The sequence below is a fragment of the Hydra vulgaris genome, chromosome 01 (assembly GCF_038396675.1).
Source record: "Hydra vulgaris chromosome 01, alternate assembly HydraT2T_AEP".
Lineage (NCBI taxonomy): Eukaryota > Metazoa > Cnidaria > Hydrozoa > Anthoathecata > Hydridae > Hydra > Hydra vulgaris.
Window position 1 is genome coordinate 70357217 of NC_088920.1, and position 27192 is coordinate 70384408.

Sequence of the window (27192 nt, forward strand, 5' to 3'; positions counted from 1 at the left end):
GCAGTTGTGTTACATTACTATTGCTGTACAATACTAATATATATATTTATAATACTTATATTAATTATATAATGTATTTATATTTCAAATATTTGATTAATCATTAAACTATCATCATTAACCAAATCTAACGGCAGTAATAAAATCATCTTTTCTTTTTTTTTAATTTCAAATCCTCTCAAGGCCATGTAAGCCACTATAGTTGAGGAGGCTACTTTAGTTGTAGCTTCAACCCATTCTTAACTTTATAACTTTGGAACAAACTTTAATGAACAAGGCTGCTGCGCCAAGAAACAAGTTGAGCGCTGTTCTACCAGGAGCGTGGTGGGGATCGAACTCGGAACTTCTTGCAAAGGTTGGCACTCATAGTTAGGCTGTTTCTTCTAATGATACCCTTTTCTTCTATACAACCTCTAAAAATGTGTTGCATATTTAGTTGAACCTGCTCTGCTAAGCTTGAGTCACTGTCCCATAAAGGTTGCATCTCTTTGTCTTTTCTACAAATACTTTAAAAAAGGTCGCTGCTCAAAATAGTTATTATCTCTATCACCCAAAACCTTTTGATTTGTCATTCATCAAAGTCACATAAATAGATTTAATCTATCTGTCATTTCATGGTTTTTAAATTTTTATTCTTCTAGTCTCATTTCTTGCGCATAATGATTTTGGAATTTTCTTCATGCTTTTTTAACTTTCTACGAATTAAATTTCTTAATTTTTCACTTTTAACTGGACAATTTTTTAGACTTTTGATTTAACTTGACTTGACTTTTGCAATTCTTCTGTCATCAGTTTTCTTAAACAAATCAATCTATTTTCTGTTAACTTTCAACTTAAATAGCGCTTGCAGTCTTATTGGGAGCGAATTAGTTTTTAAAAAAATTTACTTCAACATAGACATTATAAGACACACTAAGCAATAAGCTTTAACAACTAAAAGGACTAACAAGGATAAATTCCATGCATAAAATGACATTGTTAATACTACGATAATTTATAACTGTTGATGGAATCAGTCTATCTAAGAACTACGAATGTTTAACAAACCTTACTACTAACTGGTTTTGAGTTTTAGAGCTGTACCTTTATTTGAAGATGACAGAAAGAGTTGCAAGTTAGCCACTAGTAAAAAAAGTTTAATTTTTATCTTTGGTTAACAATAAAACAAAAGCAATTGTAATTTTTTTTTAGTTGAAAAAATTAAGTAACTATTTTATTAGAACTAAATGAAAGAACTACAAGTTCTGCCAAGTTTTCATATTTTATGCTCAAGTATGATTGTCATATTTAATATAATGTTTAAGTATGATAGGTCATGTTTAATGTTGGTCAAGTATGATTGGTCATGTTTAATATGATGGTCAAGTATGATTGGTCATATTTAATACCATGGTCATGTATGGTTAATTTTTATTACACAGACAATGCATCTAGATGAACAATTTCTTTAGCCGTTTTTCTATTTATTCTCAATTGTGATTGTTAATTGTAAAAATTTAAATTTATTTAATATCTAGATCAATATATATTGATACATACATATACATATATATATATATATATATATATATATATATATATATATATATATATATATATATATATACAGAGCTCAATTTAACGGTCGGACATCAGACATTGTCTGGCTTAAAACCTCAGATTGCCCGATCAATTTACAAAGTAATCAGACATTTTGACCAAGGGGAATTCCACAAAATAAAGCTTGGACAGGAATGGCGTGCGATTGCTGCTCACGCAAATGATTTTTTTGTTTACAATTTGACCATGGCTGTTTAGATGTTTTGATGATTTAAATGATTTAGAAATGCGCTGAAAAAAAAAAACATTAAGCTAAGCCTAAACTATGAAAAAAATTGAAAAAACTAAAGAAAAAACAATTTCTTAGGAAAAAGAAAATAAATTAGCTTTAAAACTCGAAGGCAAAATTACTTTTTGTTATGTTTTGTTATGTATTTGAAAAAACTTTAAAACTTATCTTTTAAAACGTTTTAAAATTACAAACTTTTACATATTTCTTTTATTGATTGATGATTATTGATATAAATTTTATTTAAATTATTGAAAAGAGAAAAATATAATATTTTTATGCTGCATAAACATTTTTTTTAAATAGTTGCAAAATAAATTATTTAAAAAAAGTAACGTAGTCTTTTTAAAATTGTAATTTTTATTCATTTCATACTTTAATTAGTAAGTCAAGTTAAAAAACTTTTAAAAAATTCATTGTAAAAATAGGAGCAAAAAAAACAAAAAAAATTAAAGCAATTAAATCATTAAAAGATTTAATTTAACTTTTAACGTATTCATAATTTCAAATTCATAATTTAAAAATAAATTTCATAAAATCAAACAACTTATCTTTTAAAAGATTTTAGACATGAAAAAATAGTTTCAAACATTTAAATTTATCATAAAAAATACTAAAAAACTACAAAAAAAAAATTACGAAAAAAACAAAACAAAAAAAATAACTAAAAAAATTACTAAGAAAAAACTATTAAAAAAATTAAGTATAACATTTAATTTACGCATAATGCGTTTAATTCAAATGATCAGTATAAATAATTTTTGATTTAATTTAAAGCCTTTGTATAAAATAAAAACTTGACTTCAAAAAAAGAAAGAAAAGATCAATGGTTACAAGTTATTCCGAACGTAACCATTTTTTTTTATTTTTTTAAATTTTTATTTTTTTTTATTTTTTTAAATTTTAAATTTTTTTTTTTTAAATTCAAAGCATTAAAACAGCCATTGTCAAATTGTAAAGAAAAAAAAACAAAAAGTGTCGTCAGCATGAATATTTAAGTCTATCATAAAAAAACTGCAATGAAATACTCAAACTTCAACTTCACTAGACAAACGTTAAATAAACTGAATAACATGACAAAGATTTCGATAGCATAACTTGGTTCCGTAAAACCCAAAAAATTGTGTTTTAAAAATTAGATCTGACACTGTCTGACCTAAACAATTTTTGTTTAATTTTTTTTTTTATATCTTCTGCAAACCCTTAGCAATCCAAAGTGATTTAATACTTTTAATATAAAACATAACACCATGTTTAAAAAAACAAAGATATAAAACCATGTATAAAAAAACAAACATATAAAACCACATATAAAAAAACAAACATATGAAAAAACACGTATGAAAAATCACGTATAAAAAAAGTTCAAAACTAACAATAAGCAATCAAGTAAGTTTAACAGTAATTTTTAAAAATAAAAAATAAATAAATATTTTAGTTAAATAAAGTCTTAAAATTTTTTAGATATCTAAAAATGAAGATGAAAAATTGTTTTTACTTATTTCTAAAAAATTCAATACTATGACATTGTTATCAGGCAAAATATTTTATGTATTGAATGCCAAGTAAACTTTTAGATTCTGAGTGCTAGTAACCACCTGTTTTCCATTGATTCTGACTGCTAATAATAATAAAAGTAATAACAGCATTAACAACAACAATGATAATAACAATAATAATACCTTAGAGCACAGCCAATCAAGCGTTTTTTCTTTATTTAATCTATATACAACGAAATCACTTGTCTCTTTCTCATCACAAACATTAGATAAATTTTCTTTAGTTAAGCATGCAGCAAGAATTGAAACAGAAGAATATGTCTCATCAACAAGTATATTATCTAGGGTTGTAAAATGACCCTAAAACAAAAAACTTTAAATAATTATTTAATAAAAAATAACTTAAATTAAACATCAAATATTATTAAAAAAAAGTTTTTCAAAAGTATGTCATGTTGAATCTCAAATGAAGCGAAATTATAAGTAAATTTTTCTAAAATAATTATTTTATAAGAAAAAATCAAGAAGAAAAAAATATAATTAAAAAGAATCTTTTTAAATTCCCTTTTTTTTGTTGCTTTAAAGTTAAAATTTTCTATTTACTAAAATCTAAAATAATAATTTATTTATAAAATTATTTATATAATTTTTTAAATAATTTATTTATAAAATGACTCAGAATGCATTTTTTTGAAATTTTTTTTTATTACAAAAATTTAAAAAAATATATTTGCAAAAAATAAACCATAAACCATAAAATATGACGTATGAGTTGCCCAAAAATCAAATAAAATGTTCATTTATTACATTGTGTGTATGGTGTTTGTTGCTATCATATGTATAAATTTATATATATATATATATATATATATATATATATATATATATATATATATATATATATATATATATATATATATATATATATATATAGAGAGAGAGAGAGAGAGAGAGAGAGTGAGCGAGCGAGAGAGAGATTTAAAGTTTATTTTTCCACATAGCATAATTATTTAGATTAAAGCCAAAAAAAAAAGAAATTTACATTAAAAAAAAGGAAAACTCCATAATATTAAACTTAATTAGAATCTGGATTGTCCACATGTATTGTAAACTAGTAAAGTAATGTTTCACTAATTTATTTCCAGACATAAGGTCATAAAATTAGATACCATCTGGTTAACAAATAAAAAATTTTATGAAATGCAGATAAAACTCATGGTTGATTAAAAGATGTCTTAATAAAAAAAATCTATTAAAAGTACTCTTATATAAAAATACTCAATAAAATACTCTGTTGACGAGTATCACACACCATCTTTAAATAATAGACTGGTGTAGAATTAAACCTGCATTACAATGTTTGTTGCCTAGGATGATAAAAGCTGGTTCTTGACTTAACTCACAAGTTTTCACAAGTGGCTCCTTGGTAGCGACTAAGCAACTCTTTTTGTTATCTCCAAATAAGGGTACAGCTCTAAAACTCAATTTAATTGTTCTGAGGCTCGCTGGTAATATGGTTTTCCAAACTCTGAAGTAGCTTTCAAAAAGACTAATTCCATCAACAGCTATAAAATATCAGAGTATTAACCAAGTGTCTGTATTAGTGCATTGGGCATTTATTGTTGAGGCAAACTCTTTGATAAAAGGAAAAACTCTTTAATAACAGAATAAATACAATTCTTAGACAAATTGTTAGACAAATCTATTGCTCAGCATGCTAAAATAAGATTTAATATGGTCACTAAATATGATTTTATCTTTTATCATCCTAGGCAACAAACATTGTAATGCAGGTTTAATTCTACACCAGTCTATTATTTAAAAATGGTGTGTGATACTCGTCAACAGAGTATTTTATAGAGTATTTTTATATAAGAGTACTTTTTATATAATAGAGTATTCCTATTAAGACATCTCCAGCCTTTAATCAACCATGAGTTTTATCTGCATTTCATAAAAATTTTTATTTGTTAACCAGATGGTATCTAATTTTCTGACCTTATCTCTGGAAATAAATTACTGAAACATATTACTTTACTAGTTTACAATACATGTGGAATTGCTCTTTGTAAAATTGACCACACTTACTTGCTCTTTGTAAAATTCACCACTCTTACTTACATATTAATTTATCTACTTGTCATTAAATCATGATTGAGCCCTCTGACCATTATTATATGTACTTTGTTTAGCAACTTTCACTAGACTGCTTTTTTTTTCTTTAACATTATCCTTAGTAGTATAAAAAGGGCGTTCTGGGCCAAAATTTTTTAAACTATATCAATAACCATAATCTCATATCATATTTAGCTATATCTCTAACCATATTCTCATAAGTCATTTCAACCAATAGTAGTATGAAATGCTGTTTCTATCTCATAAAAAAAGTGCATTTTCAAAAAAAAGTGTGTGAGCTAGAAAGTATGGTATCATTCCAAAAATAAAATAATATATTAATATATTATGGTTACAAACTCTGAGCTATTTTTTATAATTTTAAATCAATTTTTAGATCCTTCGGATCAATGTAAATTCGAAGAATTTTTCAAGTGAAATCTAGCTTAAGCGTAAAAGAAAACATGTCCTACTACATGAAAACTTCCAGATTGACCAGTTTGAGCATCACCAGAGTTTAATGTTACTACTAATCTTCTTCCAGAAGTAACACTTGGCATGGAATCAGTAAAATTTCTGTAAAATGAGATAGTAGTTGTAGAACCAATTGAATCACTTGATTCATAAAATAGTCCAGTTGAATCATTTTCAAATGAATTAATATTAACACTGTTCCACGAAGAAAGATAAAAGTCTTCTAAACCAGATGAGGCGAATTTACATACACTATTCTGATCAAATCCAGGAAATACTGTATAGTTATTTCCATTATATGGTGTCCACTGCTGTATAACAGAGTTAGTATTTACTGGAGAATTTTTTGCATCATACATGCGTACTCGAGATTCCCGCCAACTTCCAGATACTCCAATAACATGCATTCTAATATACTTAAGATAAACACCTAGACCAGCATTGTCTGTAGTGTCTAATAATATACATTCATTACCATAAGTTGTGTTCATAAATCTAAATGTTTCTGAGTATAATTTAATAGGTGACAATGATTGAGGTATTGATGTAGTCATTGTAATAAAGGGTTGCATCCAATATGTAACATTTTGACTAGTTTTATTGTATAATTTAATTACTAGACTAGTAGTAAATGGCAAATCAAGTGTAATGTATCCTCCTAATCCATTATATGTATAAACATTACAATCTTGTAAAGAGTTTGCATAAAATGGTCCACCAAGTGGTGAAAATAATAAATCACAAGCTAAAGGAATATTATTATCTCCAACACTAACTGTAGAAGTAGAAAAATCTCATATGCAAAGTGCATGATCTGCATATATTTGAAGAAATACACTACCTGGAACATTGTGATTAGGATCTAATCCTTGGAATGCTAACCATAGTTTTCTGAGAATACCAGGGCCAGAAGATTGTGTAAAAACTGTTGTTGCATCAGCACCTGTATTTGGTGGAATAGTCTGTTCTTTTAATCCAAGGCACATTAAACTTGAATTTGGTATTATCCCTAATTCATTATGATTAAGTGTTTTATTATCAACATAATTTTATGTAGCAGCATCTTGTAAGTTAGTAGGTTCTGCTAAATTTATTAATTTATTAGAATTCATATTAATATTACTTGTTGCATTATTTTGTCCATCTCTCCTAATGAACAAGTTATTAGCTTGAGATATTATTAAACTATCTACAGCTGAAGTAGTATCGCGACCCCATATATCAACAGGCATTTTTATATATAAAGAAAAATTGTTTTAACTTTTTTTAAAAAATTACCATAGATTATTAATAATATTCTGAAAATCATGTCCCTCATCTAGTTTTTTTAAAACATATAAACACAAGTGTCCACAGAATGAGGTATTTCCAAATTGAACTCTTTCACTATTATAATAAACAGGTCTTTTTAAATAATTAACAACTTCAACTGGTGGTGGTAGTCCATAAGAGTCAAAACTTAGTTTTTTATCTCCATCTTTGTACCAGCAAATCCAGTGAAATCCTTGCATACTTGAATCTCCTGTATTTAATATTCCACATTCTTTTCTTTGTGTATTTTTTGGTAATTCATCTCTTACAAATACACCTCTAAAATGTTTTATTTTTAATTTTTTTGCTGCTTTAATCAATTGAAAACTTGTTAGTGGTTCATTGGGTAGAATTGATACTTCAACATCTATAATTTATTCATTTTTATAATATAATATATTATAAAAGTTTTTATATATAGATTTCAATGTGATTGTAGTAACCTTTACATGGATCATATTTATCAATTTTTTGACTGTAATAGATGGAAAAATCTACATTGTTAATACAGTCTTCACCGTAAAATTTGTAATGTTTTTTTACTGCATTTATTAAGTCTTTTTGTTTCATGAGAAGTATTTCTTTATCAATATTATTTACCATTATTTTTATTATCTTTATTATACCATTGTTACTAATCAATAGAGTTTTTAATTTTAATTTTCGTTTTTTAAAATTTTCTATTATTATTTTATATATAAATAAATTATATCATATTAAAAAAATATTTATTTCTTGTGATTATATCTTGTTGCCTGAGTTTATGCCTGTTTCCTGAGTTTATGCTTGCTGCCTGAGTTTATGCCTGCTGTCTTAAATTATAATCTTAGTTTGTAGTGTCCATATGCTAATGTGTGTACTCCATCTTCTAAATTAACTCTTTTATCGTCTTCTGTGCTTAATGCTATTTTGTGGACCTCTTCTGTGTAAATTTCATGTGAATATGATCTTATTACATTAATTTTCCTATTATGATCTCTTTTATTTAATAAACAATCTTTGTAATCTTCATGTGTTATATACTTTTTAACAACATTTTTCTTTACTCCTTTACATTTTTTGTAATCTTTTCTGTGTACTTTGTAAGAATACAACTTTGATTTGAGTCCTACAAATTTTTGAATTTGTGCTCCTTCAGATTCATCTTTAAACATTCCTATTACTTTCTTATTAACACCAACTTTAAAGCCTACCTTATTAATTGCTGGGTGCTTTGGGTTAAACTCAATTGTATCAAATTTGCTTTCGATATCGAATTTCATTATGTAATCATAATGAAATTCGCACATTAGAGTTTTGCTCAAATCTAATATACACATTCATAAGTAAATTGGTTTAGCGTATTTTAATTTTGTTCTTTTCATATGTATTGCGATTAAGTTTTCATCAAATATTGTTCTACTTTCAAAGTTCAGTTTTGATGCTAGTTTAATAGCTTCATTTCTGTCTGTTACTAATCTAATATCAACTCTTTTTTCAACATTCTTTATTATTTTCCAAATACTGAATTGTTCATGAGTTTAAAAAAGTCTTTTTCAAAATCATTAGTTGTTTTAGTTCTAAGGTTTGTATTTATTTCAATGTATTCATTTAGCCATGCTCTTTCTTCAAATTTTATGCCTCTATGAATTTTTTAAATCTTTAATCTTAATCTTTTATATAGTTTTAGATTTTCATAATATACTATATACTTTTTCTTATTATTCAAGTTTGGGACTAATTTTTCAACTTTATCAATATTTAATCTTTCAGGTGCAAGTGGATAATCGTTATGTTTATCATGTAGATATTCAGGGTAATATAAATCTACCTCTAGTATACATGGAATTGATTTCCAGTTTTCTATTTCATTTTTATCCATCCATTTAAAACATGTGTTGGAAGTGGTTTACTCATTGCCCATCCATATAAATTATTAGCATCTAAATATTGGATGAATGTTGATGGTTTGCTTTGATCATACTCATCACCCATGTACTTATTATTAGAAGTTCCTAACCTATTTGATATTATACTAATTCCACCTCTTATACCTTTCTTTATCATTAGTATCATATCGTAATCACTTAGCAATTCTAATGTTATTTTTGTTTTCTTCAATGCTGCATCCCAAGCTAATCCTGGTGATGCATAATACCAAGCAGGATCTAATTTATAACAATTCATACAAACATCTCTAAAATTTTCAAAGACGTCAGCTAGTAAAAGCACATCTGAAAAACATTGTACAAGTCATGATAATCTCTAAATGTTTTGCAATTTAACTCATTCCACACATTTTGTGCATGTGAGTAATCATCATTACTTATATCTTTATCGTTTAATTTTGAAAAGAATGATTCTTTTAGTGGTAATTGTGTCTCATTAAATCTATTAATAGAATCAACCCAATCATATGGGTATACACCTTTTCCTTATAACAAATCTAATTTTTTATTTGAATATAATTTTCCGATATTTTTGCACTGGTCTTTTGCTAAATTCTTTGATAAAGCATCTAAACTAGAAGGCATAAATCTATAACTATCTAAGAAACGAAGTTCACATGTAACTTCAAATTTCTTACCTTCTTTAATATACTCATCGACTTTAATTTCTCTAGAAAAGCTAATATACTTTTCTTCATTGTTTGGTATACAACTCAATTTTCCTCCTGATAATTTCTTTATAAATAAGTGAGAATCATAACCAGATAAATTGTGAAATAGTACTGGAAAGAATTTTGGAATTTTATAATTTGAATAACAATTTTGATGAGCAGCACCTCTATATTTCCCAGTAATATGGCAATGGTCACATACTTTATCTTTATTTAGTTTTTCTCTACAAACGTGACATTCTGTTGCTGCATTAAAATCATGCTTGTTTTCAGGAGTAAATATCATCTTTTTTGGAAATTTAATCATATCACAAATTTTCTTAATACCTTCTTGTAAACTATCAACAAAAATTTGTGCAACATCATCAGTTTCACTACTTGCAGTAAATGTGACTAATTTACTTTGATAAAAACTTTCATCAAAACATTTAATATAATAACAGAATGAACTTGGAATATGTTTCTGATATTGTTTAGTATAAGATTCATTCGGATTTGGTTCACAAGTGTCAATTTGTTTGATAAAACTTTCAAAGTCAGCATATACTACAAACAGAACTCTCATTGATTTATTCTGATTAGTAAATTGCATTGCTGAATTTGGTGGTGGAAGTTTGATACATACTGAATCATGTGTTTCACAATACGATTTATGATTAGATAATGATTCTTCAGAATTAAAACCTAATAAACAATTTCAACAATAGTGATTTTTACAATGTTTATTAGATGTTTGTAATGAAAGTAATCTGCTTAAATTTTTTATTAAACAGTAATGATTCGTTTCGCTATTTGAGATTAATAGTAAATCTATTAAATGTTTGCAATCATTATTCTTTGATACATGCAAAATATGAACTTCTGAATTTTCATAACCATATACATTGACACTGATATCTTGATTGTTCTTCTCAAATTGTGTAATTTGATTTAAGGATACTGGAAATTCTATTTTATCCCAGTTTATTTTTTCAGCCTGATTTTTAAGATTTTTATCTACTATTTACTCAGGATGATTATCTGTTGGATTTAATGCTCTTGCAATACAACACTTAAAACATTGATCATCTTCATTCTTTATATTAATTATTGCTTTTTTAGTTGCTAAATTTTTATCAAGCAGAATGTATGATTTAGCTTTAATAGGATTATACTCAATAAAATTTATATCCATCTTTTCAACAGAAACAAATCTCCAACCTGATCCTGCTTGTTGATATAATGATAATGATTCTAAAATTTTCTGCTTTGATATTTCATAAAACTCATCTAAATCTGTTGTTTCTAATACAACATGATTATTTGTTCTAAATGGAGCAGATGCGATTATAGTTTCTCCTGTTTTAATATCAGTACGCTCCATTTCACAATAGAGAACTATATAAACCTTTGAATTCCTATTTTCGTTTAGCACTTTAATAGCGCTATTTTTAGCAGCGTTTATGAAGGATAAAGCATCGTAACTTTCTATCCCTTTAACTGTAAATTGTTTTGTCACATTTTAACAGATGATTTCTTTAATTTAAATTCTATTGGGTTTTTGTAAAACTTATTATACAACTCCACAACTTTAGATTATGCTTCAATCTTTTCATTAGCTGTTTTTTTTACTTTTATCAGGAACAAAAGATATAATCCAATTTGCAATAGAATTATTTGATTCTTTTTTAGATACTGATGTATTAGTTGCAATATAAGGTGTAGGAGTCAAAATTGAAGATGATATATCTGGAATAGGATCATTTAGTAGATACTCCGTACCCATCTGTTCGACTGATTGCATCGGTGTGTGTGATAACTCTGTAATGAGATCACTTTTTCGCATATTATAATAATATTTAATTCCTCGCTTTTTAGCAATTTGTTTTAATTCTTTTACTGTTTTATTTTCCATTTTTATATAGCAAGATATTTTTTTTTAATTTTCATTTTCTTTAAACCATTTTTCAAATTAAAAAATCTTGTCGTACTTTTTATTATTAAAAATATTTACATGTGCTTTGTAAATATTTTTTATATTTATTCTGATTTTTAAATACATCCCAATCCTCGTATTCTACAATAATAAGTAGTATTTCGAAATTTTGCAATCTCTTGCTCTTTTGTAATTGTCAATGTTCTATATATAAAAGGTGCAGGAGTTAAAATTTCTGAAGATATTATATCTGGAATAGGTTCATCTAGTAGATACTCTGTATCCATGCGAAGTATATTTTCCATTTTTTATATGACAAGATTTTATTTTTTTTAATTTTTCAGAATTTAATTTTTCAAAATTTAATATTTCAATCTTATAACCATTATCAATCTTCCCATCACACAATTCAAGATATCTATATCCATGCCCAGTTCCACGCATAGTACTATATAAGAATTTATATACTTTTTCTTCTCCTGTTTCTATGTTTGTTAATTAAATAGTGACTGGTTTTTTCTTAATTGTTCTTAATCTTTCATATTTTGGATCTATTTCTTTTTTCTCTTCTTTTACTGGATGTATTCTAGGTCTTCCAACTGGTTTTTTCTCATTTACTTCTTTTACTGGATGTATTCTAGGTCTGCCAACTGTTCTTTTCTCATTTAATTCTTTCACTTCAGTCATAATAGATTCTTCATCTAATAACTTATTTTCAATAGCAATCATTAGCAATGTAGCGATATTGTCAGATGTTTTTGAAATGTTATTTCCTTCTAATAAATTTTTTAAACTTTTCTTTGTATAATACATTTTTATTATATAAAGAAAAACATTTAATTTTCAAAAAAATTTAATAAACAACATTCATTTTATTCCCGCCTGATTGAAATTGCAGCATTCTATCAGATATTACAACAGCATATGCCTGAGTATTTGCTCTAATTTGTACATCTATTGTTGATGATTTTAATCTTTCTGATTGATTGCTAACATCAAAAACAAAGATTGGAAATAAATCTCTATAGTCAGAAGAATTTATATTGCTGTGTGTGATCAACTCATTCATTCCATAGAATTTTTCATTAATCACAACTGCATCACTATAGTATCACACTGATGCGATCGAAAACTTACTGGAATTGTCACTTTTGATTCGATTTGCTAATAAAGTTTAAACTTTTCTACATCTGCTGGTAGAACATGTGGCATAAACAATGATATTTTATTAAGATTAACTTTTCTTGCAGCTACAACAGCAAGCCTAAAAATTGCGATAATAAATAATTGATAAAGCATCTTCAAAAATAGTTTCACAACCTGTTATTTATAAAAGAATTGATGAAATAATTTCAAATTTGGTTGCATCTAATGATCTGATTAATAATGGATCTAAAGGATCTAATTCTTATGGATCTGAAAGATCTAAAAAAAATAATGCAGATGAGGTAACAACAAATATAAATAAATTAATGATGGGTTCTGCAATAAGATCAGTAAAAAAAGTATCAAATGAAAATGCTATAAGAATAGAAGATCTAGTTAAAAAAGGAGGCGGCCTTTGACTTACGTAGATTTAATTTTTTAAATCAATGACCTGCGCATAGCTAGATTACATTTACGAGTATACTTGCTAAATTTTTTATACAGTTTTTTAAGAATTGTCAATCAAAAAAATTTTTTTTATATTGTATATAAAAAAATAAAATGACAACCGAAGTATTAAATTTTACAGAAATGCCAACTGTCGATAATGGAATTGAAAGAAATGAATTCCATGAATATGAACCAGCGAGTGATGTAAATCTAAATGGTGGTAGAGAAATAAGAATCAACATTAAGCAACAAGATTTGTTCACACTTCCATCTGAGGCTTTTCTCTTATTTGAAGGACAACTTGTTAAAGCTGATGTAGATTTTTTTTTTTTTTTTTTTTTTAGATTATTCACCTCCCCAAGGCCCGAGGGGGGCCACTACAGTTGAGGAGGCTACTCATTTTTTTGTGTTTTTTATTTTTTAGTTGTTATTCGTGGTGCAACCCTCTCTCAACTCTTTAACTCCGAAACACGAACCTTGCCGAGCAAGGCCTCTGCGCAGAGAAACTAAGTTGCAGTAGCGCTTACAAATAATGGTCTTATGCATTTATTTAGTCAAATATCATACCAATTATCAAACCAAGAAATAGAAACTGTTTTTCACCCAGGTCAAGCAACTACAATGTTAGGAATGCTTAAATACCCAAATGACTTTCAATTAGCGCAAGGATTAAATCAATTGTGGTATAAAGATAATACAACAACAGCAGTAATTGCAGATAACTCAGGGTTTGCAACAAGACAAGCATACCTAATTCAGAAACCAGCTAGAAAAGGAACATTTTCATTTTGCGTACCTTTAAGACACATTTTTGGATTCTGTGATGATTACGACAAAGTTATTTATGGGCTTAAACATACAATAACTCTTGCAAGAAAAATTGATGATGATATTTTCCTTTTTCAACTGCAGCATTTCTAGCAGCTTCTATTGCTGATGTTGACAGTTCTTTTCCTGCTGATTTAGCAGCAGTTATTGAAGTTTTTCCTAAATCAGTAGCAGCCATCTTCTTCAACATAGCTGATGATACTCTTGTTACATTTGACGCTTTTATTCGTTTAAACAAATCTCTTATACTTTCGAATATACCACTTCCTCCAATAACATGTTTCTTTATATATCTCTTATTTTTAACAATTAGCATTTTTTATGTACTATATATTTTTTTTATATACACTGATATATATTATAAATTATTTTGTATTAATTTATACTGTAAATCATCTATTGAACCTTGTTTTAATAATTCATCACAAATTGCAACAGCTTCATTTCTTGCTCCGGTGTTACCTGCTTTCCATGCAGCTATACGTAATTCAAGCTTTTCAATTAATGAATTAGGGTCGCTAGGAAGAATTATAGTTTGTATTTTTGTTCCTATTCCTGTTCCTACTCCTGTTTCTTTTGATTCGCACTTCTTATTTTCTTTTATATCTTTCCAAATGGGTGCTATTATTTCTCTGTATTTTCCACTCATAGATGACTTTGGTTTGTATGGGTTTTCAGAAGTAATTGCATCTGTTTGTATTAATACATCTCTATATTTTTTAAGGTCATCTTAACTATATAATCCCTTATCAGGATTAAACTTTGTCATCAACTCCCTAAGTCCTGGAGTACCATAATATGTTTCATCATCAATAGTTATATCATTATCATTAATATGTATTGGTTTTTTTCCAATATAAAATATATCATCTTTAGAATGTATTCCAAATGTAGTATCTGTAGATTTTTTACTATTAGCATACAATCTTAGATAATCTGTTGCAATTTTTCCTAGCCTCATACCTTTATATTCTTCATGAGAAGGTAATAGTTCTTTAGTTTCAGTTATCATTATCTCTCTATTTGCTTCAGGATAAGAATTTGAAAAAGTGAGTGCCAATTTATCAGCTTAATCTTGCAATTTAGATATGCTTTCTTTTATTCCATCTTGACTATCAATTAATGGCTTGTACAATTTTTCTAAGCCTAACTGTAACTTAGTTTCACCCATCTTTTCATATAAATCATTCTGCCGTATCCTTTTTTTAATCTCTAAGAATTCTTTGACAATTTTGTCTCTTTTTTCAGGATTTTCAATTTTTAGAAATGACATTTTGGTTTTTTTATAAATAAATATAAAAAAACACAATGTAAATTGTTTTACGTTTTATGTATTGACGTTTAAATTTTTACTAAATTTGCTTTGGAGTATATTAATTGCTTTCTCTCTTCCTTGTTTAATTAATGATTCTGTAGTTTGTTCATTAATTAATTCTTTTGAATTTGTTCTAATTTGCTCAAGCATGACTTTAAATTTTTCAAGTTCACTAAGTATTAGTTTAAATTCATTATCATCTATACTTCCATCTACTAAAGCTTTAAAAATATAGTCACTTATTGTATTTAGTTTTGAATCAGCAAGTACTTTAATCTTTTCATGCTTTTCTGCTTTTAAATTTAATTTTTTATAAACTTGCCCTCTTATTAATGATAAAACACCTGCTCCTAATGCTGCACCTTCACATGCTATAGCTACTGGTGCTGCAATTATTGTTGCTAAAAAGCCAATTCCAATAGTTCCAAGTGCCATAGTGCTTGCTAGTGATGAATTATCAATTGCTAAAATTATTTTTACAGCTCTATGATACTTTTTACTTAACATATTTCTCTTTTCTCACTCACTCTCTATTTCTTTTTGAATCTCACTAATTGTGTTTATATGTGCACTAATAATCTTATTTTCTTCATCAGGTGCACTTGGAAGATTTGGAAATATTTTATTGAAAGTTTTATCATTTGCACTCAGTGCATTTGATATATCTGAATAAATATTATTACATAGCTTTTTGCAATTAAACTCCATTTTAATAAGTAAAAATAATTTTTTAAAAAACTATTTTTTTTAAAAATATTTACAATAAATTCACAAAAAATAAACTCCTTTTTTAATCAATAGATCAGAATCAGAATTATTAACAACATTTACTACAATATTATCAACAGACTCTGATATTACAGAGTTTTGTAAACTTAACATTTTTAATTTAAGTTCTTGTTTTAATGAAACTAACGTTTTTATATATTTTATAAATTTATGTACTGGCATTTCTTTTTATAATGATTATAAAAAAATTTTAAGAAATCATAGAAGAAAAATCAAAAATGGAACATTAGCAAATGGTGAATTTGGTCCTAATAATAAACCTTCACCTGTTGATGTATATCCATTTCCACTACATATGTAATAACCATCACCTACAGAACTTCCTTTACTCCATGGTCTCAAATATAAACCATTTCCTGCAGCAGTCATTTTAAATCCTACTCCATTCTTTTTCCTGTACACAATACCCCTTCCAGCAATTTTATCAACCATAGCTGATCCAGCTGCTGAACCTACTCCTGTTAATAAACCTGTTGTAAGAGCTGGAGCAACGCTTGATAATAGAAATCTTCCAGCTGTACCAAGCATAGGTAATAGTGCTCCAAGAAATCCACCCTCTATTTTAGAATTGTAAATGAGTTGTGCTTTACTTAAATTAATTATTACACCAGTACCATTATATGTTTTCTTAATCTTTCATATGCTTTCTTAATTTTATTCAATTGCCTTTTTGTTACTGCTAATACATGATTACCATTAAGATCTGAATGGGCTAATTTAATACTAGCTTCATAACCATCTTCTTCACCAATTGCTTTTTTAATTTTTTTCAATTGTCCCTCTGAAATATTTATTTTAATATTAGTATATTTATTCATTTTTATATACATATAAAATAATTTTTAAAAAAGCTACAAAAATTATTTCACTTCTCTTATATGAAATGTAATAGTTACTTTTTCTCCTCGTAAATCAAAAAAAATTTCCATCTTGATCGATCAATTTATTTTCCATTCTTGATATTTTTTTTAGTATTAATGGTGAATAAATTAAGTGATGTGGCTTTTCAACAATTTTAATCCAGGGCCTACATCTGGGAAAAATGAATATATAATGTTACTAGTTCCTCCATTTATATACGATGATCCTATTATATCACTTGTTACTAGTATACTATTATGTATTGTTTATATTGTTACTAGTATACTAATATGTTTACTATATTAGCTGATACATAGTATCCTGCTGAATATATTCCACTGTCAAAACCTAAAACAGTTCTAACTGAATTTGAAGTTGTAAAATCAACTTTATAACCAGCTACAATAGTTAAATTTGCTCTTAATGTATTATTACTTCCTCCAATTGTAATATTTGCAACTCCTGAACTTGCATCACCGTTTCCTATTATAATCGATTGGATATATTTATTTATATCATCAATTTCATAACATCCATCTGGAATGTTTATATCCTTCCAAGTTGACCCATTATCTGCGCTATATCTAAAATTGCTGTTTGAAGAATTAACATTAGGAAAACTGTAATATGTCTGTAAACTAACTACAGCCATTTCATATTCTCTGCCTTCTTTAATTGTAATAATAGGGTTATAATTAGTTCTTAATATTTATATAGTAAATATTTATTAGTGAGCTATTAAATATTTACTAATAAATATTTACTATTGCTCATTTTTGTTTTTTATACATACAAGAAAAAAAAAATAAAAAAATTTTTTTGTTTTTTTTTTTAAAAATTTTAAAATTCATTTTTTTTGTTTCAACAAGTTGGTATATAAAATAATTTAATCCACTTCTATATTTTCCATAATCTTTTTTAGAAGATAGATCTATAATAACAAATCCATGAGGCTCTGACCAAGCTTTCTTACAAAAATTTTTAAACTCTTCTTTACACATATCACTTGAAACATGATCATTATAAATGTGATTTAAATTCTTTACATCTTGTGGAAATAAACATATGAAGTTTGCATTTTCTCTTATAGTTCTCCTAGGTAACTCAAAATAATTTTGCGCTAGGTAGAAACAATCAACATTACTATGTCTTCCTCTTATACAATATTTTTCACGCTTATTTTGCTTTGTTAATTGTAAATCATCAAATACCATCAAATTATTCTTGTTAATATCAAGATCCTCAGGATTTGGTACATCATCAGCTGTTTCAAAAAACTTACACTCCATATCTGTTTCTCATTTAAATTTTTTGAAATGTCTTCAATTATAAGCTCAGGGTTTGCATTTAATTTTTGTATTTGGTCTTGTAGCTTAAACAGTTCAAGAATAATATCTTTTGGCAATTTTTTTCAAAAGATTGCTTTAATATTTTGTATTCTGGTTGAAAAAGAGATTTTCCAAAAACTTGAAAACTATTATAGTCTAACCAACCAGGTATTAAAAGTAAATTCAATAATAAAGTATTTTTTCCACAACCTGACTTTCCAACAATAATTCCTCTTATATTCTTAGGAAACAACTTATTATTATTTCTCTTATTGTTATTTGCATTCCATGACAAATCTATAATATCCATTTTTATATAATTAAGATTTTCATTTTTATATATAAAAATGCTATATATCATTTTTTTTCTATATATAAAAATGTACTGCGTTAAATGTAGAAACAAAATAAATACACTAAACTTGCAAAATGTTGTGAGTAAAAACAATAGAAATATGCAACGTGGAACTTGCGCTATTTGTGGAAAAACAAAAACTCAATTTGTATCATCAAAAACAGGAGGAGATTTAGTGAGTTTGATTAATTCAGCAACAAGTAAAATAAAACTACCATGGTCAAAGTTTCCAGGTGAAATGCATATACCTGGAATGAACCTTGCAGGTCCTGGTACTAATTTAGATGAACGATTAACTTCTACTGACGCATATAAAGAATGGAGCAAACCTATAGATAGAGTTGATAATGCAGCTTATCATCACGATCTTGCTTATAAATACTTCGATGATAACGCAAAAAGAAATTTAGCTGATAAAATTATGATCGAAGAAATGAATGCTATAAAAAATCCAACAATACGTGAAAGAATTGAACGAGGTATTATAAAACCTATTATATCATCTTAAGCAAAGTTTGGGATGGGTGTTGAAACTACTCAAAAAAACTACCAACGATCAGTAAAAAAGAAGAAGATAAAGAAGTAATTATTATGGGTCTAAAAGACCTGAAATGGACAGACAAACTTGCAAACGAACTTCATAGACCAGTTGTAAAACATTTCAGAAAAAGAAAAGTTATTGTAAATGGAATCGATGAAATATGGGTTGCTGATTTAGTTGACATGAAATCTTTTTCCAAATTCAATGACGGTATAAAATACTTATCAATGGTGATAGATGTTTTTCCAAGGTATGGATGGATTGTTCCATTGAAGTGTAAAACTGGAGTTGATGTTGCTAATGCTTTAAATAAAATCTTTAAAGAAAGAAAGTGTCAAAAAATGTGGGTAGGTAAAGGCTTAGAATTTTATAATAAGCATGTTAAAGCGCTTGGTGTTGAGTTATATTCAACTGAAAATGAAGAAAAAAGTTGTGTAGTTGAACGTTGGAATAGAACAATGAAAGATAAAATGTTTAAGTACTTTTCAGCTAATTCTACTAGAAAATATATTGACGTCTTAGATGAAATGGTAAATAAATACAAAAACACAAAGCATTCTTCAATTAAAATGACACCAGTTGCAGCTAGCGATAAATAGAATGAAAATATTGTTTGGTTAAATCTAAATGGAAATGTACGATCAGAGTCTGTAAGACCAAAGTTTTCAATTGGTGATAGAGTTAGGATAACTAAAAAGAAAGGAACGTTTGAAAAAGGATACACACCGAGATGGACTGAAGAAGTTTTTACAGTGTCACAGATTCAGTTCACAGATCCACCAACATATAAAATAATTGACGATAATAATGAAGAAATACAAGGCACTTTTTATGAACAAGAAATGCAAAAAAAACTGATCAAAATATATTTAGGATTGAAAAAGTTATTCGTAAACTCAAAAACAAATCATTAGTAAAGTGGCATGGGTGCCCTGATTCGTTCAACTCATGGGTTGATAATAAAGAATTGATAAGCTTGAAAAATTCTTCGAATTTACATTGATCCGAAGGATCTAAAAATTGATTTAAAATTATAAAAAATAGCTCAGAGTTTGTAACCATAATATATTAATATATTATTTTATTTTTGAAATGATACCATACTTTCTAGCTCACACACTTTTTTTTGAAAATGCACTTTTTTTATGAGATAAAAACACCATTTCATACTACAATTGGTTGAAATGACTTATGAGAATATGGTTAGAGATATAGCTAAATATGATATGAGATTATGGTTATTGATATAGTTTAAAAAATTTTGGCCCAGAACGCCCTTTTTCTACTACTATCCTTTTTTGTACTAAGTTTTTCCTTGATCTTTTTTAAGTTGTCAGATCATCCTATGATCTCACCAAAACTTGCCTAGTACTTTTTCTACATCAGATTCTAGTTAATCCACAATTCTTTATCTTCAGGCTGACTGGGATATTTTTTGTGAATTTATTTGTGATGGTCCTTATGTCTTACTACTAAAAAATATTACTTCTGTATAACTTCCAAAATTCAGAAAAGGAAAACTTTTCATTTGTTCACAATTCTCTATCTTAAATCTCATATTTTTTTCTAAGAAAGTTCCAGAGATAATTCTAGAGATATTCTAGAGATAATTCTAGAGATATTCTAGAGATAATTCTAGAGATATTAGAAAAATTGGAACAAGTCATTAAAAAAAGTCTAACATATTTCATAGAAGAGTCTTATTGACTCTCTTAAAGATAAGGTAGAACTATTTGCAAAACCTTGTCCTCAAATTTATCTTATAAACCTTGAGACAACACTCTTCTTGCCATTTCAAAAAAACAGGTTTACCAAACTCTAGATAAATTTCTCCTGCCTTTGTTGTTGAAGTTTTTTACTATTTTAAGCTAATGTAAAGTAAATGAAGAACTTTTTCATTAATTTCTAAAATATTTAACAGTTATTTCTAAAATATTTAACAGTTATTTCTAAAATATTTAACAGTTATTTATAATTATAGTTTATTATAACAAGTTTAAAATATTTTAACAACCTTGTTTTCCTATGTGCTGAAAAATGGTTCTAATTTTTATAATCTCTAGAGATCTGACTCCTTTAACTATCCTTTAATCTGTCATTTTACTATTATTTGATTACTATTAATAATATATTATATTATTATTATATATATTATTACTATACTGCATTATTACTATATTATTACATTATATCATATATATGTTACTATTGTTCTAACTATTAATTCGAGAATTTTATGATGTCAGTTATATAGCTTAGCTGATAGTTTAGCTGGTAATTTCATGCAAAGTTATTAACTACTATCCAGGAAAAGGTTATTTACTATCTAGTTATTTATATAAAATTATTATATATAAATATATATAAAATTTTGCCAACATAATGTTTTAGGCATATTTTTAAGTAACACAACGATAAACATAGCATTAAAATTTTATCCCCGTTATGTAATTATTAATTTACTGTTATGCTTTTTGGATAATTTTTCATGTCGTCTTTATGTCCCACTGCTTCCAAACTGCTTGAATTTGAAGTCTTATCTTTTATATGAAGTAGTTTCATACTTTTAAAAGACTTTCCTAAATTTTATTTCTTATTTGCGACAGTTGACTGTGGATGTTATTCAATATCTATTTGCGACGTTTAATTATTTCATCTTAATGTCAACTCTCTGATATTTAATAAAGATTTTGATTCTGTTGTTTTCTACCGACTTGTTAGTAGTTTCATTTAATGCATGATTTTATTATGCATTAGGTGAAATTGAGGAGAAAGAGCTCCTTTCTAACTGCAATGCTAAAGTTTTCCTTGATGGACAACACTCTTCTATGTTTCCAGTAACTTCCGCAAAATTCCATTTTTGGCCCTGTGTTGTTCCTCACCTATATTAATGATCTTTGTGATATTCATTCTTATAAAGTGTCTCTATTTGTTGATGACACAAATGTACACCCCAGTCATGACAGAACGGTCATCACTTTTCAATTACTTAAAAATAGGAATCCAATCTTGAATATCCCTGTGTGACAGCCTGGTGGTAGCAATAGCAGGTAATATTCAACAAAATACCATTAATATCCAAACAAAATTTGTTTACTACTAATAATTGTTGCAATATTGTTGCTAATGACAACACTTCTAGACTTTTACATCTTCTTGGATTATCATTTATGACTAAACTCTCATAGAAAGGAATCCATTGCAAAGTTAGTAAGTTTGCCTTTCTTTATCCTGCTTGTCATTTTCTTACTCCTGATACTATTCTTTACCTCCATAAATCTTTTATTTTCTTACTCCTGATACTATTCTTTACCTCCATAAATCTTTTATTTGTCTTTGAATAGTAATAATAGGAATACAGTGGCTAGAGCGCTTGCTTTTAAAGCAGGAGATCCAGGTTCGAAACGAGCTCTGGACAAATTTTCGCGTCACGGTAAGAAATGAGGCGTGAACTTCCTGGTTAAATGCACTTCCGCGGTGCTCTGTGATAAGACCGTTAGGACTTCTTGGGGCACCTAAAAAATTAAAAGAATAAAAAAAAAAAAAAAAAAAATTAATTAGTGGTTGTTTGCAGCTTTGAATTTTTTCTAACAATAATATGTTGCAGAACTATTTTCCATCAATTTGTTGCAATAATTTATTCTAATAATGCCTCTAAGAAGTTTATTTCCCTCTAATATGTTGCAGTAATTGTTTGTAATTGTAATTTAATGTACTACAACCTGTCAAACGACATGCTGCATGTAGTATATCTTTATACTTCCTTTATATAAAAACTGTTCTTAATTTAATAGGTTTTTTTACTTTACCTAAAAAAACTATCAAAATAATAACTTTTTGTTTTTATTTTTCTATTGTTTACTGATTTTATTACTTTACTTTGTTATTCATAATTTTTATTTATAGTTTTACTTTTTATTTATAGGTTTATTAATCAGAGATTCACAGTAAATCAACTAATGTAGCCATAGAAACAGTGTACACATAGAAACAATGTACACATAGAAACAGTTACATACTATGTTTAATTTAAAGAAAAGTTTTTTCAAGTTTTTAAACTTTTTAGATCCTTCCAGCTGTAGTCTAAAATCTTACTGCTATTAGTTAGATGTTTAAATCATCAAACTCTTGATGTTGCACCTTGAATTCATTATCTTACTTTCTGATAATTATATCTTCTTTTTTTTCTTTACTAGTCAATGATAACTTTTTTTGTGACTTGGTGACTTGTCAATGATAACTGTTTTATCAAATGGTAGATATAAATAATAAAACTTAAAAAAAAAAATCTTTGGTTTTATCAAATGTTAGATATAAATAATGTTATATTGCTTTCAAAATATCAAAACCTTTCAAAAACAAAATAAGGCATTTAAAGGCAACATGACATAAACATCAATACTAATTAAGACTCCTCCATTGTCCTCTTGGACATCTTTTAATGCAGATCACTTCTGAAAGCAATATACCAATTGATACTTATTTTTAAGAGTCATACCCCACACTTGTAAGATCATTAATTTCTTTGTTCATTTTTGATCCTGGACATTACCAACCTTACTTATAAATATGGGCAAGTCGAAAGTCTCTGTATCCATGAAGTGTGTAACTTTCCTCTAGCCCTTTATGATGTGCACCTTACTGTTAAGGATTGAAATAATTTTCTGAATTTGACACAGGCACAATTTACTCTTGCTCTTGAAGATTCTTTTAATCATACTGATTGTATCTACCACTCCACCAGCTAATTGTATCTCCGAAATTAAAACAAAAATTACTGACACACAATCTTTCTGTCACTATTTATTTAAATTATTTTTTGACCAACTGTTTATTTTCTAAATTCATAACAAACAATATATAATATTGTTGTTTATGAGTTTAGAACATGTACTTTTACCACCACATTTCTTATGAGCTTGTAAACTGTACAAACAATGCAGAAAATGCCTAAATCAAAAATTGTTTTTAGGCATTTTTTGGATGGTTATTTTTGATTCTACAATACATTACTTTTAGCCAATATTGTAGGCTATGTGGCAATCATCGCCCTCTAACTATGCGGTAGTAATTATGTGGTAGTAATTGTGCACTTGATTTGTAAGCAGCAAGTATAAAGTATCTCTACTTTTTTTAAGCTGTTACCTCAACCTTTACCTCTTGATACAATGTTATTTTGATACAATCTATCCTCAATCCTACCTTTTTCCCTAACCATTTTGGCCTTGAAGAGGCAACACAGTAAAAAAATTTTAATCAAGTTGATCTAGATGCTTGTAACACAGCACTAATGATCAAACAAACAATCTATTTAATAAACAATTTATAAACAAAATGTATTTACCAAATATTTACTACTTATTTTATTTTAACTGCTTATTATTGTAATTTGGTTTATTTTTTTTATTGCATTAGTGTAGTGGTAGAGCGCTGGCTTCAGAAGCAAGAACTTCTGAGCTCAATCCCCACTATGTACCTAGTAGTACCACACCTAACTTGTTTCTCCGCGCAGCAGACTTGATTGTTAAGGTTGTTGTTGCGGAGTTAAAGAGTTGAGAGAGGGTTTCAATCACAAATAGAAAAAAAAAGCATCCTCCTCAATTACAGTGACCCTCAAGACCTTGGCAAGGTGAACAATATTCAAAAAAAAATGCTATATGAATTATTTTTGCCATAGAAATTTACATATCTTTTAAAAAGTGTAATTATTAATGTACTTATAGCATAGCTGGATAGGGCAGTTGCTTTTTGGTATACTTTGTTTTTGAAGGAAGATTAGTGGTTGTTGTACCTTGTTTTCTACTTAACTTTTGTTAGTCCAATGTTTGAGACTTCACACCTCAGATTTGTTTATTCTAAAATCTGTACCCATTTAATCAAACATTTCTAAAAAATGCCACCTTTGCCAAACTGAAATATTTGCATTTTATCTTGAAATATTGTTAATATATTATTAAATTAAAGTATATATATATATATATATATATATATATATATATATATATATATATATATATATATATATATATATATATATATATATATATATATATAAATATACGCATGCATGCATATAAAATAAAAAGAATGTAAAAATATGAAAACCAATTTTGCTGTTTTTTCCAAGTAGGGTAGTGCCAAAAACAATGGATCAACTTGAGTTATCATGTGTAAACTTCCGTCTAAACATAAAGTAAAGGGATATGTATTTTCATATGTAGACTTCAATGAAAATGCAAAAACAAAGGATTGATTTTAATTATCTAGTGTAAAACTTCTAAATGCAAAATCCAACCTTGTTTTTTATTCACAATACCACAGGTTTACTCACAAATCCTTTAAGATATACAAGCCTGTGTGTGTGTGTGTGTGTGTGTGTGTGTGTGTGTGTGTGTGTGTGTGTGTGTGTGTGTGTGTGTGTGTGTGTGTGTGTGTGTGTGTGTGTGTTAATTTAAGTTTGTATGTATATATGCATATAAATAACAATAACTATAATTTTTTTATATAAAAAAAAACATCCAGCAAAAAGACAAAATAAATTTGGATAGACTAAAAAAGACAAAAAAAATTTCAAATAAATTTGGATAGACAAAAAAAATTTAGCAAACTGAGGCAAAGAACATAAAGCATTTACTTTTTCTGACACCAATCTTGAAGTTACTAAATCTTTCCAACTATTTTTTACTCTTTTGATTTATTAATCTATAAGTATTATGTTCTTAAATCCACCTTAGTTTTGACTCTTGGGGTCCTCCCTGCTCATACAATTTAAACAAATTGCTCTCGGATAATCATATCTAAATAGAACATTTAGAACAGACTTGTCTGCCTACACCACTCTAATAAACTTATACTTCCCTGGAAGCATCTGTCCAAACTTTAACAGATCAGATCTTTTTAGCAAATAAATAAACAATCAACTGAATTAAATAAAATTTTATTGTGGTTACAAAATTAACTTAATTCTATAACTCTGAAACATGAAACTTTACAAACTGTGTTAAATAGTCAGTTTATATTTATGTGCATTTTGCGCAGCATTCACATTACACATTTATTAAACTATACAGATTGGAATCTTAGGTTTTATTATACATACATATTTATATATGGTTTTATTATACATACATATATATTTAGAAAAATATCTGGAATTCCGGAAATATCCGGAAAAAGATAATCCCTGATATATGTATATAAATTTGTTAGCTAAGTAATTGTGTTAATTCTGGGTTATTGAATGAAATAATTTTGAGTTTCTTGTGCAAGCAATTCTGCGTTATTAAATGAAATAATTTTGAGTTTCTTGTGCAAGTAATTCTGGGTTATTGAATGAAATAATTTTGAGTTTCTTGTGCAAACAAAGTAAACACCTGATAAATTGTTGTAAGTTTGGACTTTTTTAATTATTGAACAGGTTGGCGCTATATTTGCATTTTACTTAATATCCCAATATTTCGAGAGAGTAGTAGAATTTGGGAGATTTTATTTTATAAAGGCTGTTCATGGTTTGACCATCATTTTTTTCCTCTCCTCCTGAGATATCTAAATAAATTTTATCAGATTTATTTTGCCTAGCATCTTTCCAAACACATTCATTCAATTTGATGTATCTCAAACAGTTACATCTGCAACCGTATCCATAATCCTACTAGACTTGATAAAACCTAACCAACTGATATTATAACCTATCCAACTGATATTAAAACTTAACCAACTGATATTAAAACCTAACCAACTGATATTAAAACCTAACCAACTGATATTAAAAATATCAGCGATGGCAATAAAATTTACTATGTGATCCTAAAAAAATTTAGTGAACCAGACAAGAGTTT

The 27192-nt window shown here is 27.2% G+C and overlaps 1 protein-coding gene across 2 annotated transcripts in view; it reads right to left on the bottom strand.

Moving 5' to 3' along the window:
* Positions 1 to 27192, bottom strand: part of LOC100207504 (ribonuclease H2 subunit B) — a 52362-nt gene that overhangs the window by 20318 nt on the left and 4852 nt on the right. For both annotated transcript variants that reach the window (XM_065789063.1, XM_065789064.1), the window contains 2 exons: positions 25460 to 25536; positions 3511 to 3687 (listed from right to left, as the gene is read on the bottom strand). In XM_065789063.1, coding sequence (XP_065645135.1) covers positions 3511 to 3687; positions 25460 to 25536 — 254 coding nt within the window. The remainder of the gene's footprint in view (positions 1 to 3510; positions 3688 to 25459; positions 25537 to 27192) is intronic.